The sequence below is a fragment of the Fukomys damarensis genome, unplaced genomic scaffold, assembly GCF_012274545.1.
Source record: "Fukomys damarensis isolate Sample0158 unplaced genomic scaffold, DMR_v1.0_HiC HiC_scaffold_12, whole genome shotgun sequence".
NCBI classification, from domain to species: domain Eukaryota; kingdom Metazoa; phylum Chordata; class Mammalia; order Rodentia; family Bathyergidae; genus Fukomys; species Fukomys damarensis.
The window spans coordinates 5,479,645-5,497,180 of record NW_022900924.1 but is presented as its reverse complement, the minus strand read 5'-3'; the positions used below and the strand labels follow the sequence as shown (position 1 = coordinate 5,497,180).

General features: G+C 41.3%; 1 protein-coding gene across 13 annotated transcripts in view; it reads right to left on the bottom strand.

Annotated features, from left to right (window-relative positions):
* Window positions 1-17,536, bottom strand: part of Depdc5 (DEP domain containing 5, GATOR1 subcomplex subunit) — a 135,039-nt gene that overhangs the window by 35,966 nt on the left and 81,537 nt on the right. For 8 of the 13 annotated variants that reach the window (XM_010603855.2, XM_010603857.2, XM_010603860.2 and 5 more), the window contains 3 exons: window positions 17,144-17,277; window positions 8,762-8,870; window positions 5,246-5,311 (listed from right to left, as the gene is read on the bottom strand). In XM_010603855.2, the coding sequence (XP_010602157.1) occupies window positions 5,246-5,311; window positions 8,762-8,870; window positions 17,144-17,277 (309 nt within the window). The remainder of the gene's footprint in view (window positions 1-5,245; window positions 5,312-8,761; window positions 8,871-17,143; window positions 17,278-17,536) is intronic. The other 5 variants (XM_010603858.2, XM_010603859.2, XM_033762349.1 and 2 more) reach the window with 1 other exon arrangement.

Here is a 17,536-nt window from a genome sequence, read left to right as displayed (position 1 = left end):
TAAAAAAAAAAAAAAAAAAGGCTGTAACTCCAATCTAAGCATGAGAAAAATATCAGGAAAACCAATTTTGGAGACGTCCTATAGGACACCGGGGCATAGCTGCTCTGCTCAAGTGGGATACCATCTCCCTGCTCAGGGACTATCACTGTATATAGGGTACTTCTCAAGACTATCAAGCTCATACAAAAAACAAGGAAATGGAGCTGGGCATGTAGCTAAGTGGTAGAGTGCATGCTTAACATTCACAAGGCCCTGGGTCCAAACCCCAGCACAAAAGAAAAGAGAAAGAAGCTGGGTATGGTTGTATATGCCTGTAATCCCAGCACATTCAAGCCCAACTTATAGGGTAATTCAGCAAGTTAGAGGGACCATGTCTCTCAAAAAATAAAAATAAAATAAATAGTGTTGGAGATGTAGCTCAGTGTGAAGGTCCAGAGTTCAATTCCCAATACAGGGGGGGAGAGGGGAGGAAACAGTACAAAAACAAGGGCAGACAGAAGCATCCTAAAGGGACCCATGATAGAATCCCATATACACTGGAGGCAGACGGGCTTGAGAATAACTCCCAGGCCCACAGCCTGGGCATTCTCCAAGGTTTATGCTATCAGGGAAGAAAGGAATATCCCAAATAAAAACCCTCCCCTGCCCTCATAGAGTTTACCGTCTGGGGGATATGACAACACATGTTAAGAAATACTCATTAAGGCCAGGAGTTGTGGCACACAGCTGTAATCCCAGCATTCTGGGAGGCTGCGGCAGAAAAGCTAAAATTGCCCAGAATAAACTTGGGCAACTCAGAGACTTAGTGAGACCCCATCTCAAAATTAAAGACTAAAAATGGCTCAGCTGGGGATGTAGCTCAATTCAAAAGCCCTGGGTTCAAGTAATAACAATTTCATTCATTCCTGCATATTTCATGGCACTGGGCATGGTTCTATAACCAGCAGGTGCTTGGTATTTGCTATTCCAATTGAAATAAACTTTCTGCAGGTATTGTTTTCCTTCTTCCACATGTCCATGCTAATTCCTTTGTGAACGGTTATCCACAAAACATGAGGTTACCAATAAGAACACATACAACAAGATAAATCGGTGAGAAAATCCAGTGAAGGCAAAACAAGTGTAGAAAAAAATGTAGGCTTACAGTCTAGATATGTTCTGACCTAAGACAACATTTTTAATATCTGGAGTTGTGCCAGGCAATACAGCAGCAACTAGCTGTATATGGCTGTTTAAATATAAATTAACTAAAATAAAATTTAAAATACAGTTCCTGCGCCATATTAGTCACACTGTAAGTCATGCCACAGCTACAAGTGACTAAGGGCCACTCTGCTGGACAATGCAGAACATTGCCTTCGCTGACAAAAGTCCTATGGAACAGCACGTTCCAGAGCAAAGGTTACAAACAAAAAGTATGTACTGGGCTGGGGTTATAACTCAGTGACAAGGCACTTGCCTAGTATGCAGAAGGCCCTCAGTTCACTCCCTAGCAACACTAACACCAAAAATGAAAAAAAAAAAATGTACACGCGGGTATGGTAATATACACTGGCACATCTAGCTTCTTCTTTTTTTTTTTTTTTTTGGAATCAGGGATCAAACTCGGGTCCTTACACTTGCGAGGCAGGCAGCAGAACCACTGAGCTAAATCCCTGGCCCTGGCTTCTGCTTTTTTTTTTTTTTTTTAAGGAAAATGAAGTAGGCTGCTCTATGGTCATACGATTACTGTTAGACAGGAACCCAGACCCAGTGTCTAGCTTATATGCAACACAAAATAGAAACTAGGATTTTTATATGAAATTTCCTGATTTTTAACTATTTCCAAACAACTCTAACATTTAAAGAACACAGCAAGGTTGAATATGTCTTGAGAACATTTAGGACTGGACTAACCATTCAGATACTTGCGGAAGCCTTGCAACACAGACATTAGGTAAGACCCTAGGAGACAGTAAAGGATTTAGGTTAAAGCAAAGTTGACTGATAAGCGACTCCCTGAGGCTCACAGGAGGAACTCGGCCCTTAGGGATATAAATCTTTTATTCTTTCATGTCTTTGAAGTAGGAAAACAGAGAAAAGGGAAAAAAAAATCCACTTTGGTTGGACACACTGTGTGCCCTAACAGATGTGGCCCCAAAATGCATTCTGTAGAATCCCGCATCTCTGGAGCCATCAGTGGGTTCAAATGTCTGGGTCTATGAGTCATCTCCAGCCTCTATCCCACACACTTAAACCAAAACGCTTCCGTGTTTGAGTTAGTTTAGTACAAATTCTGGACAGGGGGAAAAAAGTTCCGCTCTTTAAAATAAGAAATGCTCTACTGTTTTATTTGTTTTTATTTTTATTTTGTGTGTATGTGTGTCTGCACATGCATGTGTCTGTCTCAGCACTACTTCAGAGGTAGTATTTTCTGAACACCTTCTATGTGCCAGGGACCAGGCTAAGGGCTGAAGAATCAAGTGTATAAAACAGACATGGCAACTGTCTTCTCAGAGCAGGACTGAGGAGTGAGTAGTCACTAATGCAGAGATGCATTAAATTAACATAATCTAACATCATAACAATAATCACCCCTCGGTATCAGCTAGGGACTGATTCCCAGACAGTACTATGCCCAGATACAAAAATCCATGAACACTCAAGTCCCTCACATAAACTGGCATAATATTTACATATAACTAGGCATATCCTCCTGTATACTTAAAGTCATCTCTAGATTACTTATAATACCTAATATAATGAAAGTGCTAGGTAAATAGCTGTTACACTGTATTGTTTAGGGAATAATAAGAAAAGACTGTACATGTTCAGTACAAATGTATTCTCTTTCTTCTGAATGAATATTTCAATCCCCAGTTGACTGAACCATGGATAAATATGAGAGGCTAATGATACTAATCTCAAACATCACTAGTATTAACTACGTGACCATCACATACCAGACACCATGCTAGTCACTTACATGTATCATTCCTGCCACACATATAATCAGAAGTGTGTCAGTTTCTAAAATACATGAAAGATTTCTAGTCATGTTTCTATCATTGACATGTAACTTAATCGCACTGTGGCCAGAAACAGGCCCTTTATGTTTATTCTCTTAAAACTTTGTTGAAAATGGATATTTTGAAAACTCAAAACAATCCTATAAGGAAATTATTTTTATTTCCTTTTACAAATGAAAAGACTAGAGTTCAGGACTTACATTAGTATGCCTAAGGCAGTTCCCTGGTATGGCACTGAAGCCAAGCTTTGAAAGCAACCTTTTTACTCCCCTAGTCTCTCTCCCCAAGCCTATGCTGCATGTTAGGAAACAAACACATTTGATGTTTTATATACTTTACTACAAAAAATAAACATTAAAAAAAGATACAACTTAATTTTGTGTATATGTTGAGTGTCCCTTATATTACCTTTCATAGGAGTTCAGATTTTTTTTTTTCCAGTGTACTAGGTAGTGAGTGAATCCAGGGCCTTGAGCGTGCTAGGCAAGCACTCTACCACTGAGCTGTACGCCACCTCTAAATGTATATATCTTTTTAACAACACTTTGTTTATGTGCCTACTCTGAAGTCTGATCTCCGTTTGTTATTCCCAAATTATTCCATTTTTATTCTATAGGCGAATTTCACCATATAAAGTTTGCGAATTATTACTGGATTCATTAAACAAATCTCTTCCAGCTCAATGATTTGTCTTATGTTAAATTCTAATCTAAACCCAAACTGTTCATAAGTCTCCTGTTAGAAAGTAAAAAGCTAAAAGGATTAACCTAAGTCTATTTCAAACCAAAAATACAGTGTGCCTCCCACACTCAAGAGAGGAGAGATGTGTAGATTAAAACTGAGAGGTCCCCACAGGGATTTGCCTGGGGCCATGTGATTCACTGAGAAGAGGCAGGCACAGCTATCTGGAAACCTAAACCAACAAGCATGGCAATCTCTGGTTTCGTAAGAAAGGCAAAATTCCAGTGCTAACTAAAATCTTATCCTAAGGGCTCAGCCACTTACTAATAGTTGAGTCCTCTCTGGCCAGCTAGTTTATTTAAGTCTCAATTTCCTCATCTGGAAAATGAGGTGATAATGCATCTGCATTATAGATTTGTTGCAAATATTATGTTTGTAAAGCACTAGTACTGTGAGTAATCAATAAATGTTAGGGGCCAGGGGTTTAGCTCAGTGGTGCCGCTGCCTGCCGTGCAAGTGCAAGGACCCAAGTTCAATCCCCGGTACCAAAAAATACATAAATAAATAGATGTTGGTTTTCTGACTTCTGCTAAATAAGAACTCCTTAATTTTTGCCCTTGAACCTCCTAAGTCCCATCCCCATTAGCCTGCCCTGCTCCACATAAACCCTATTCACTCTTTCAGATCTTTGTAACTAGTTTTCTATAACTAAGTCAGTTTCACATACTACTTAATGCTCTCACCAAAGGTCAGGAACCCCTATTTCTCTTTACCAAAACAATAATTACTAACTCTAACTGCAGAGTGGGTCTTGAGTCAAGCCTGTGGATCCTTAATTTAAATCCCAGCTCTACCCTATACTGTATATATCATCTTCTTTGTCCCTCAATTTTTCCATTTGTAAAACTGGGATAAAAGTTTTACTTAACTCATAGGTTGTATTGTAAGATTAAATGAGATAATGTATGTGCTTGGTATATAATAAGTGGAATTTTTCAGACTTGGAAGGCCCTTGAAGATCTGATACAAACCCTTTATTTGTCAAATGAGATAAGTGAAGCCCAGAGGGCAGGCAAACAGCCTAGGGCCATACACCACTAGCCTATGATGTAGCACATACCTATTTATAAATGTTAGCTCTTATTTTTCACCACTTCCTGCCACACAGCTATAAAATTCATCTGTTGTACTGGGAGGAGAAAATTAAGTGTTCAGTCCTTAACAATACATATATCACGCTGCTTATAAAACTTAGAAGATGTTGCAGTGTAGTGAGAATCCATAGCAACCATGTGAACCAGACAGGCAGCAATGAGAAACACTTGGCTTAATACTAGTGTAATCATTTATCCTCTTACATGAATCTCCAGTCTCCTGCACCACCGAGAACACCAAGGAAGGGAATGTACACTGTGGAAACCAAATTCAATTTAAGCTGCCCCTCAAACTCAGATTCAGCCCAATTCCATCTGCTCAGAACTGAGCAGAAGGCTAGTTTGTGGCTTCTGCCAATGGACAGGCATGCATGAGCTGCAAAGCCCTGGAGTTTGACTAACCTGAGTATAGAAAGCAGATGATGCTGTGCGTGGGCTGCGGACAAACTCCATAAAGAAGGCCCCGTCCTGAAGTCAGAGGAGGAGGAGGAGGAGGAAGCATCAGCGTCAGCATCAACAGCAACAGCAGCAGCAGCAGGTGCAAGGTAGCAAAGAAATGGAGTGGGTACCCATGGTTAACCATTAAGGGAAGCAGAGGCGGATGAAAAAATAAATAAATAAAAAACAAGGGAAGGAGAAACAAGGACACATGAGGGAAATGGAAGGAAAAAGAAAAAAAGACAGAAAGCGAGAAGAGATCCACCCAGAAGGACAATATCCAAAGGCAAAGCATGAGAAGGAACTTATACCTTTCCAAGCAGAATATCCTAACTGCGTGGGAGAAAGCACCTGGGTCAGAAGAGGTGTCCAAGCTACCTGTGTTTCCTGAGAGCACGGCCTGGATGCTTCTGTCCTACACATAGCTCTGAAATGCATTCAGACCTATGCAGAAAGAAAGGCTGCAGAGGCAATATCCTGGTCTCCCACCTGCCTGGATGACCAGCAGGCCTCTGGGAGAGACACACTAAGCATAGGTTTCTTCTGCCTATTACTGAACATGCCGGCCAGATAGAAGAGGATTCAATGCAAGAAAAGTTCTTGATTAATCTTCTGAGCACACAGAGGGTACAGAAGCAATCACACCTTCTCCTCCACTGGTTGTGTGACAAAATCATCAAGAGCTGAGAGGTAAAAAGCACTCATTGGAGGAGCTTTCTCAAGACATCTTTCCCTTCCCACTCTATTCATGTGGGCTATTCACATATGGTCACATATGTGAAATAGAAATGGCACAGTAGACCCTTCCATAGACTCTGTCTCTTCAAGATCTTACTTTTTATGCTTATCACTGCAATTCAGTAGGGACACTTGATCAAGTTCCTTGCTTTCCTAAACCTTTTCTTTAGTTTGAAAATTAGGACTTCTGAGTGTGCCAGCAGGGCATCTCATAACATCCTGGTTCCCCCTACTTAATTTGGGAGTCAACATCTAGCAACACTGACAGCTCCTGCATACGGACTTCAGTGTCCAACTGGAAGATTAGGAAGGTGTTCTAAACAACATATCTAGTCTTTGGTGCATATTACCCTTAATGTCTGGGACTGTACAATTTCATTATTTTTCAGTCTTGTCTTTGGCACTGTGTCTAATTCTAAAAGAGGATAATAAGCAGAGGTTTAAAAAAAGAAAAAACAAAACAAAAATTGATTGGGCAGCAGGTAGGGAACTTAGGTATTGCTTGTTCCTTCTCTGCCAAAACATATACCAGGTGCTGACGATGCTGAGATTTATGTACACATGAATAACAATAGGTGAAAAAACTCTTTCCTTGCCAACAGAATGAGCAGAGGTCAGCAAATTATAGGTTGGAGGCCAGATCTGTCTAGCCACCTGGTTTTTTATAGCCTGTAAGAGAAGAACAATTTTTGCAATTTCAAATGGTTATAGAAATACATACGAAGAACTTGAAATATGTATTTAGATTTGCTGACCTCTGATCTACAGAGTCTACAAACTGCCTATAGTCTTGGTTGATAACTTTTCTCAGATTTTAATCCCTCCATCCTAGTGATATCATTCTAGTTATTTAGGCAAAGGAAATAATCAGAGGTTGAACTAATTATTATAACAAGTTCATTAGCTCGCTGTGGTGGTAAACACTTATAATCCCAGCACTCTGGGAGGCTAAGGCAGGAAGATTGTAAATTCGAGCTTAGACTAGGAAAATTACCAAGACTTTACCTCAAAATAATATTAAAATTTTTAAATTAGAAAAAAATGTAAAAAGGGGAGTGTGGGCTAGGGATGGAACTCAGTGCAAAGGCCCCTGAGTTGAATCCCTGCCACTAAAAATAGGAAGTTCATTACGACATTATTTATGGTTGTGATGCACTATTATAAAAATTTGTACAATGCTAAAATCTGTCTTAAAGAGCAGAAAGCCAGATGCACTGCTGCACACTTGTAATCCCAGCTTCTTGGGAGGTTGGTAGGAAGATCTTGAGATCAAGACCAGCATGAGCGTAGCAAGACTCCATCTCAAGAAAAAATCAGAAATCTTCTATATTTTTAACAAAAATGTTCTAAAAAAGTAAATTCATATGATGAAATATTATATAGCATTTGTGTGTGTGTGTGTGAGACAGAGAGAGAGAGAGAGAGAGAGCGAGAGACAAGAGAAATGGATGCTGGGGACTGAACCCAGGACCTTGCATATGCTAGGAAAGCATTAACTCATTGGTAGAAGTCACACTAAGCATGCACAGTGAGTGCCCTGGGTTTGATCCTCAGCATTTTACACACGCACACACACACACAAATCATGCTTTTGAAAAATATTAATGATATAGAAAACTTATTACACAAAGTAAAATAAACAAATATAGGAACAGATATATAATTTTGCCATAATTTTGAAAAATAAAATACATCTACTGAATCTCTTTCACTACTAGGATAGTAGAGACCAAATAAAAGAATATACAGTCTTGCCAGGCATGGTAGTGAATGAAGCAGAAGGACCGTCATGGGTTCAAGGCTACATAGTGAGTTCAAAGACAGGGAGACCCTGTCTCAAACAACAAAAAAGAGAACATTCGAAGGGAAATAAGGGAAAAGGAAAAAAAACATGAGAAAATGTAACAATGGAATTAAAGTGTTTGAAGGAGGGGAGGGGAGGAAGGGGTGAAGGGGAGAGGTGAAAGAGGAAGGTGGGGACAAGGGGAAAAAATGAGAACCAAGACCTGGCATGTAAAGGTACAAGATCCCAGTAATGAATGTAACTGTACTGTCTACCTAGAATGTACCAATAAATTCAATTTAAAATTAAAAAAAAAAAGAGAGAGAGAGAGAATATTCAGTCAGTTCACATTATGAGATCACAACAGAATGATCTCAGATTCTGAATTTCTCAGAAACCAAGTTAACAGAGTCTAGTCTACTGATCTTTTAAGATCAAAAAGCCTGACCTATGGAGTTTTCTTTCATTCTATTGTAGTACTTGCTATTCCTTATAAAGGCCTAAAGTCTGAGGGGGTTTTGATGTCCCCCAACCTCCACCCCATGATCTTATTTGACTGTATTTCTCAAGTGTCTAAGAAAAACCGATAGGATTTCCACTATCAAAGAGTGAATGAGCTCTTGTAGAAAATGCTCCAGTAGCTTCCTACTCCTGTTTGGGAAAGCTAACAATGATGGTAAAGGACAACTAGAAGGCCAGTAACAAAACTCACCTCAGATCTTGGGTCTTTACTGTTTTATATCTGCACTTAAGTTAGCTTCCTTACTATGGTGAACAAAAGGTACCCCTCAATAAAGACAGTCATAGAAAAAAAAAAAAAAGGTAGTCATAGAACCTAAAAAGGGTAAGAAGAATTCACTCAGCACATTCAATCCTAACTTTGAACAGCTTCCCAGTTTACCTTCCATGTGGGGTTTCTCAGAGTACATGGCAGCTTCCCGATGGGTGGCCCCCTTTACCTTTCGTGGGCTGTCCACGTAGGTGGGAGTCATGGCAATGCTGCTGCTCTCGGCTGTCTGGGCAGAGCTCTTTCCACCATGCACAGCTGCCTGCTGTTCTCCTAGGCACCTAAAAGAAGGAAAAATGCATGACTGCTGCTTGCTCAGAGCTCCCTGGTAAAGGATCCAAATGAGCTAAAATGAAGACATTCTGTTGCTCTCATCTTTGAAATGCATACAGTTCTGCCTCGTTCTGCCTCAGGTCCTATATGACACCTTTCATTTTATTCATAATCCTGAACAATCACCAGCCACCACAGTAAAACACAGAACAGCCCAATTTAAAAAGCAATTCTGGCAGCACCTGGTATCTACACATTACTTTCAAAGGGCAAATGACAAGGTTTGAGTGACTCTACCATGAATACCATTTTTTTCAGTCCTCTGGGAAGATTTTTTTTTCTCATGTTTTATTAAATCTAAAGCAAAAGCATGGCTAGGGATGGTGGCCATGCCTGTAATCCCAGCACTCGAAAGGCTAAGGCGAGGACTGCCATGAGTTTGAGGCCAGCCTGGGCTACATAGCCAGTTCAAGGCCAACCTGAATTGCATAGTGTGACCTTGTCTCAAAATAAATAAATAAATTAAATAAATAAATAAAAATAAAGCAAAAGCACATTCTGAAAATTAGCACTTTCCCTATTTATGTGATGCAACAAAACCTAAATAGAGGGAAGTGCTAATTTTATATATTTTGAAGGGATTTATATTATTCCAATTTACATCTAACCCTAAAACACCCAGATCCAGCAGACAATACCCCATAAAACAAGACAAATAGTTTTCTTCTACCATCTCATTCTACCTCAGTTCTCATGTACATAAATGCATGCCTTCACCTTTATTTTCAAAAGTTTTCTACATTAAAATTAACTGTAAACTGTTTCAGCTTAGATTACAGTGGACCCTTGACTTACAAAGTCAATCGGTTCCTGATTGTAACTCAAGTTGACTGTAAGTCAATACAGCTGAAATCTGGATGTTTACCTGGGTATGCACTACAGATAACCAGAGGCATGTAAATCTTCCATTAACCTAATTAATCCAACTTGCCGGCTGATCAGGCTGGTGGTAACTTGAGGGTCCACTGTATGTTATTTTAATATGTCAATGTGCTCTTACCTGATGTTTCAGAAGGCTCATGTTATAATCCTAAGTGCTTCATTACTACTGTAAAATACAGTTATCTCTCAGTATCTGAGGGAGATTGGTTCTAGAACCCCCAATCAATACCAAAATTTTTAGATATTCAAATTTCTTACATACAACATTATAATAATTCTATAAAACTTACATATATTTTCCCATATACTTTAAGCCATCTCTAGGGCCCTCATAATACCAATATAATATAAATGCTATGCAAATACTTATTAATTCATACTGCCTAGAGAATAATGACAAGAAAAGTCTGTATATGTTCTGCACAGATGCAATTTTCCTCCCTGTAATGTTTTCATTCTCTGCAAGATTGATTTAATAAATGCAGCACCCACAAATATGGAGGATCAACTGTTCTGCTGTAGCAGACACTGTGAGGCACCACTTAGATGCCTCAGCAGTGGCTTGTTGCCTTGAGAGCACTATCCAAGCTGCTCAGCAGACAGCGCATCCAATGACTCTCTAGCCGCACCGCAGCCTGGTCTGAGCCCACATCCGTTCCCTAGGATCCCACAGCCAGTGCATGATCAGCAAGAGTGTGTATGCCCATGCATGCATACAAAGGCTGAGCACACCGGCATAATGCGGCTCATCTGTGAAGGCAGTGCTACCTCTAGCACTTGTGTGGGGCGCTGGGCCAGTCCTACAGCTCAGCTTCTCCCTGTGCCAGCTCCTTTATCCTCCCACTCCCTCTCACAGGGATGAATCCAAAGACTCTGCTCAGTAAACAGCCCACAAACTTAAGCCTGCTTCCTTGGGAACCCAACCTGCAATCCTTCTCATCTTAAATTCTGATTTTTATTTATTTTATTTTTTGTGGTCTTGGAGATTAACCTCAGGACCTCATGCGTACTAGGCAAGCACTCTACCACTGAGCTATACTCCCAGACCAAATTCTGAAATTTTTGTTAACCATCATGAAGTAATCTCATACCAGGGATTAAAAATCTGTTCCTATAGGAACCTGTCACTTGTTTAAATTTTCTTATTTTTGAAACAGGGACTCACTACAGTCCAGACTGCCTCAAACTCATGATCCTCATACCTCAGCCTCCTGAGTACTGGGATTATAGATGTGTACCACCTAAATTTTTTTAATTATGGAAAAACTCAAACATACATAAAGAGAATAAAATTAAGCAATCCCAACTTACCCAGCCACTAAAATTATATACTTGCAGAAATCTTGTTTCATCTATAGCCCTTACCTACTTACATGAGTTATTTTGAAAGCAAAACTCACATTATTTTATCTACTGTTTTTTGGGGGGTTTTGTACCAGGGATCAAACTCGGGACCCTGGGGACCCTGCACTTGCAAGGCAGGTGGCGGAACCACTGAGCTAAATCCCGGGCCCTAACATGTTATTTTATGTATAAATACTGCAATAACGCTAAAAGAAAAAAAAAATTTAAATAACCACCATTTTAAAAAAATTCTTTTATATTTCCCCAAATGTCTCAAAGGAAAAAAATCTTAACATTTTGTTTGTCTGAAACAAGATTTTATTACGGTCCTTTTGTTGCAGTAAGTTACAGCTCTTAATTCTCTTTTAGGGCATAAACTCTTTTCATTTCTCCTATCCTTGCAATTTATTTACTGAAAACAGAAGCTCATTTGTCTTACAAATGTACACAGTCTAGATGCAACCTTTTATTGGTTTTTTGTTTTGTTTTGTTTTTTTGGTTTTTTGGTACCGGGGATCAAACTCGGGTCCTTGCACTTGTGAGGCAGGTGGTGGAACTGCTGAGCTAAATCCACGGCCCCAATCCTTTACTGTCTAGCCTGTTCCTCTGCACCTATACTTCCTGAGAACTAGAAGTTATACACAGAGGCTTGGACAAATTTAGGTTCAATGTCAAGCAATAATTTTTCCCAAATGGTGCTGTGCACATCTACCCAGAGGCCCATACTGACTTCCTGCTGTCTGTGGTAATGTTAGCTACCACTGACAATCTCTGGAGATCCATCAATCAATTCCTTAGAGACTGCATACAGTGATATTCTACCATTCCTTTTGTATTTATTATCTAGAATATTTTAAAAAGAGAAACTCCCCCACACCAATTACTTTGTAACTCTGAGGTACAATTCATAGATGACAAGCAGCAAACATGCTTGATCTCTTCCCTTGCTCACCGACACAATAGACTGTGTCTGCTTCTCTCTCTCTTTCCCTCTGCTCTGTTTCTCTCCCTCCACTACACTACGGCATGTTTTCCTCTCAAGCACATCCACAAATGTACACTGTGACATCTCCTGGCACTTTCTGAGGGCTGTAGCATTGGGCCATGATGGTGACAGCAGGGACAAGAAGCTTCAGTTATCCCTGAAGATGTGCTGTGTGATAAGCATAACGATCCACATTTACTGAACTGCCTTGTATGAGCTGACACGTACTGGTGTACAAGGATCCAGAGATTCAGACTTGGGGAAGACCCTGCCCTTGCCCTTAGAGTCTCCTTGTCTAGTGTCTCGGGAAGGGAGCTAACACAACACAACCAGCTACAATGTGTACATGTACAAATAAGAAAATACACAGGGCGCTCTGCATTCTGCCCTAGGTGTGGCCAGCCAAACTCCCACAGAGGCAGTGCCATGTGCGGGGTTCCTTAAAGGATAAGCAGGAAGAAAACAGCCTACACAGAAGCAAGAAGATAAAAGTATGGAAACCCTTCACATGAAGTCTGCAGGTGGACAACACACTATGTTACACTGCTGACTTGTTCGGAGCAAGCATGGAGCCTTGAGGGTCACACACACGAGTCACCTTGGAGAGGAGAAAACCCCACCTGTTTGAAGCGTCTCTGTCTGTCCTTCACCCCCATGCTCTCATCACCAATTGGTTATCCTCACCTAACAGAAGCAGAGGAGATGGCTGGCCAACACCTGCTACCCTGTGGCTGTTAATCAGCACAGAGGTGAGACTCCAGAGACCTTGATCTTGCAAAAAAGCCTGACTAAAAAATATCTGTACCTGAAAATATAGACTGGGGTGGAATGGATGAAACAAACACGGTAAGGTGGTGGAACTATATATGGATTTTTAAAGCTCTCTGTTTCATGTTGCTGTAACATCATGTTTCTCATAATAAACAGAACTGAGCCAGGTGAGACGCTACGAACCTGTGATTCTAGCACTATGGAGGGCTGAGGAAGGAGGACGACAAGTTCAAGTCTGGCTTAGGCAATTCAGCAACTTAGAGACTTTGTTTTAAAATAAAAAGTAAAAGAAGGGCCAGGAATGCAGCCGTAGTGCAAAGGCCCTGGGTTCAATCCCCAGTACCACAAAATACACATATAAATACAGACAAATTTGCTTGGAGCAGCAGCAGAACAAGAAAAGCATACAAATAAAAGATGCTGTGTGAACAAACATTATTTTATAAAAGTCTGACTGCCTCTGCTCTATCCTCTGGCCTTGAGAAAATAAAGCACTTCTCCCAGGAGCAGGCATCTATGACAAGCGGTAAGTCTCGAGTTTCTCTGTCCTACCTCCTTCATGGGGCTAGCTGAGAATCTCACCCTTTATACTGGGGGACTCCTCTACCCCAAGATCTCCGCCTTCCTCCAGCCTGAGCTCCTTTAGTGCACATCACATGATGACTCACTGCAAATTAAAATAAGATCCCTTCACCCCCAGCTTCACACCCCTCCCAGCAACATATGTTCCTTGTTCTCTTTTTCAGTGGAAAAAGTCTATCATTTGTTCCAGGGAAAACTAGGCAGGCAGGGTTCTAGGGTCTCTCCTGGATTTGATAAAGACATTTTGGGCAGAAGACACAGTGCCTTCAGTAATGAGACCAACCAACCCCCGCTGTCCTTTTCTCATCTGCTCTCCCTTGGATACTCTACTGTGTTCTTCCCTTTATGTTATTCGCTGTATCCCTTCTTTTCTATTAATCTTCATCTTCCATCCATCCTGTGCCTCCCAGTCCCCGCCCACCAAGTCTTCCTATACATGGGGCTCTTCTCTGGGGGAATAATCACTTCTGCCAGCAACACCGAGTGGACATTTCATGATATTAAGAAACTGCTATAATTTTTCAGATCTACTATGACATTATACAAAGAAGAAAGAAGAAGACAGCCAGGTATGGTGGCACACACATATAATCCCAGCACTCAGGAGACAGAGGCAGGAGGATTGTCATAGTTTGCCGCCAGCTTGCACTGCACAGTGAAACACTGTTTCAAAAACAACAACAACAACAACAACAAAAAGCCTGGCATGGTGATGCACACCTGTAATCCCAGGACTCATGAGGCTGAGGCAGAAGGATCGCTGAGAATTTAAGGCCAGCCTGGGTTACACAGTGAGTTCAACGTTAGCCTGCACTACACAGCGAGACCCTGTCTCAAAAAAAAGACATCTTTCAGGGGTACATGCTAAAATATATATATGAAGGATATAATGCCTGGGATTTGAGAAAAGAATAAAAGGAAAGAAATCATGAGTGGAATATAAAGAAACAAGACTGCGTTGATGATCACTGAAGCTGAGTGATGGGTAAAGAGAGATTTGTCTACTTTTTCTCATCTGTCTGAATTTTTCCATTAAAATAAAATTTTTAAAAACTTGCAAAGGATTCCTCCTGCTGTGAGACTCTGTAAGGATGGACTGGCATCTGGCTTTCTACACTGTCTTTCCAACTGCACCTTCCACCATACCTTATGCTCTTTCACTTGTTCATAGTTGCTTCCTAGAAATCTAATATGTGCAGGCTCCTGTGGGGTGCAACACAGGCTCTCGTATTAGACAGACAAAGTTCTTAGTCTGCCCTAACACACTTGCCCAAAGCTATACAGGTAGACCCTCAGTATCTGCTATAGCTTGCAACTAGATGTCTCCCCAAAGCCTCATGCAGTTATAGGTGGGGCTTTTTGTTGTTGTTGTTGTTGTTTTGGTACCAGGGATCCAACTTGGGGCCTTGCGCTTTCGAGGCAGGCGGTGGAACCCCTGAGCTAAAATCCTGGCTAGGTGGGGCTTTTTGGAGCTGGCTCTACCTAGGGTGCATGATGCTGGGATTGAGGATATGATGTTGGGATTAAGGGTGCCCCAGCTTGGGTATAAATGCTACTACCTACACTAAGGGCAAGTGTCCTGGATGAAATTTAAAGGCAGGTTTGGTTGCTGCTGCCGCTTCTGCTGCGTTCTGTCTGCCCCGCTTTGCCATGAACCATTTCTCCTCTGCAGTGCCCGTCTGCCATGTCACCCTGCCTTGAAGACAGTTGACTACGGACTAAAACTTCTACAAACTGTGAGCTGAAATAAATCTTTCCTCCTTTAACTTTGGCATTGGGTATTTTGTCTCAGCAAAGAGAAAAGTAACTAAGTTAGCATTCCTGTCTGCTGTCATTCCATAAATATGTACTGCAAACCTACTACATGCCAGGTAGACTTGTAGCTTCTACTCTCAGAGAGCACAGTCAGACTGGAGGGAAGAGGAGTAAACCAATGCCTGAAGCCCTCACAATACTGGTAAGTGCTCTTGGGCATAGGCCCAAGATGGAGGCAAGCACGGAGGGGAACCTGACCCAGCTCTAAGGAAGAGAGAGGCAGGGAAACCTGCCCAAGGCAGGTCCCACCTGCACATACCAATGTTTTCTCTTTTCCCAAGTCCCACCTTCTCCTGTGGAAACGCTTCACTTTTTTCTCCTGTTTCTATGCTTCGCTTTCTACAAGGCCAACTTAAAACTCACCTCTTGTGATTCTTTCTCTGTATTCCCAAGCAAGATGTGGTTCTACTAGTATCCTGTCAACTGTGGCACTGTTATACAAGGGCCACACACCCAAATGCCTAGAGAAACATGCCAGGGGGCATGACTGAGGATGCACAGGAATCCAAGACCTCAAGGAGAAAGAACCACACATTTGTTTTCCAGTACCTTGTGCAAGCTAGGCAAACACTACCAGAGTTGTAACCCCAGCCCTTACTAATTATCTATCTATCTATCTATTTTGAGACAAGGTCTCATTAAGTAGCACAGGCTGGCCTTGAACTTGTGATCCTCCTGCCCCGCCGCCTGAGCAGCCTGGTCACCATGTGCTCCTTCCAGAGCGCAGTCCACTGTGGCTGGAACAAATGTGGACTGAGACTCGGCTACTTAACACAAAGCTGAACTTTTACATACTATCTATGATAGAATTACACATTATGTTATCTGTTCTATATGACATATAATAGAATCACACATCATGTTACATTCTGTATATCATATATTTTTATATAAAAGTCCTTATTAAAAAACAAAAAATAAAAATTCATATAAAATCTAGATTTTTATATGAAATTTTAAAATTCAAAAAATTTGGCTTAGGGGCCAGGGATTTAGCCAGCCTCGCAAACACAAGGTCCTGAGTTTGATCCCCCGTACCAAAAATAAAAATTGGCTCAAATATTTTAAAAACACTCATGAGGTAGATGCAATGGCACATGTGTGTAGCCCCAGTTGTTTGGGAGGCTGAGGCGGGTGGATTTCTTGAGCCTAGGATATTGGTGGCAAATCTATGGTATGTGTGCTGCAGGGGCTCTTTTTATCGACTGAAAGCTCTGAAAGGTTCACCATCATTGACCTAGAAGTTCAAATCTACCCAGGGCAACATAGCAAGCAAACAAACAAACAAATAAATATTTAAAACGCCCAGCCAGCCACCTGCCTTGCAAGTGCAAGGTCTCAAGTTCAATCCCTGGTACCAAAACTAAAATGCTCAAGAGAAAAAAAAGTGTAAGTGCTTTGTGTATTCATACTTCAAATTATGCCTCAGACTACAAGTTTGTAACTGTAGTTTTGTTGACCTATTTCATGTTATTAACACTTGGCCATGTATTAGGCTGGCTTGTTTTTTTCTTTCTTTCTTTTTTTTTTTTTATGCTAGTACTAGGGACTGAGCTCAGGGCCTTCCCATTGAGCTACACCCCAGCCTTTTTTTCTTTTTCAGACAGGGTCTCACTATGTCACTAAGTTGCCCACGATGACTCAAACATTTGATCCTCCTGCCTCAGACTCCCAGGCATGCATGACTATACCCACCTCCTGGATTTCTTTTCATGTAAATAAATTCTTAATTACAAGCTCCCTGCAGATGGAAATCATATGTCACCCTGTTCGCAGGAGTGGGGCACTGAAAGCCCTCAGAGACTGCAGGGTGGAGACACAGCCCTCTTAACAGGCACTTACTTCTGACTTGCCTCCATCTCCAGCAGAGCAGACAGAGCTGAGGTTCCCTTCTTCCCAACCGGGGGGCCTGCTGACTCCAGGGAGTGCGTGGAAATTGGCCCAGTCATCTGCAAGCCTTTCATGGACGTCCCTTTCTAAACCAGAGAAGAGGAAATGAACCCATTAGCCCAAGCAAGCTCTCTCAGTGGACACCACCGAAACCCTCACCCAGGCGCTGCATCTTCATCCCCTTGGAAACCCCATTAACATGGTCAGGGAACACAAATTCTGAGTACAGTGTAGAAGAAACTGAGAGAGGTTAAGCGATTTACTCCAAATCCCACTGGAGCTGGAATGTAAACTCTCTGGCTGCCTTACTTCAAAACCCAAGCTTTTTTTTTTTTTTTTTTTTTT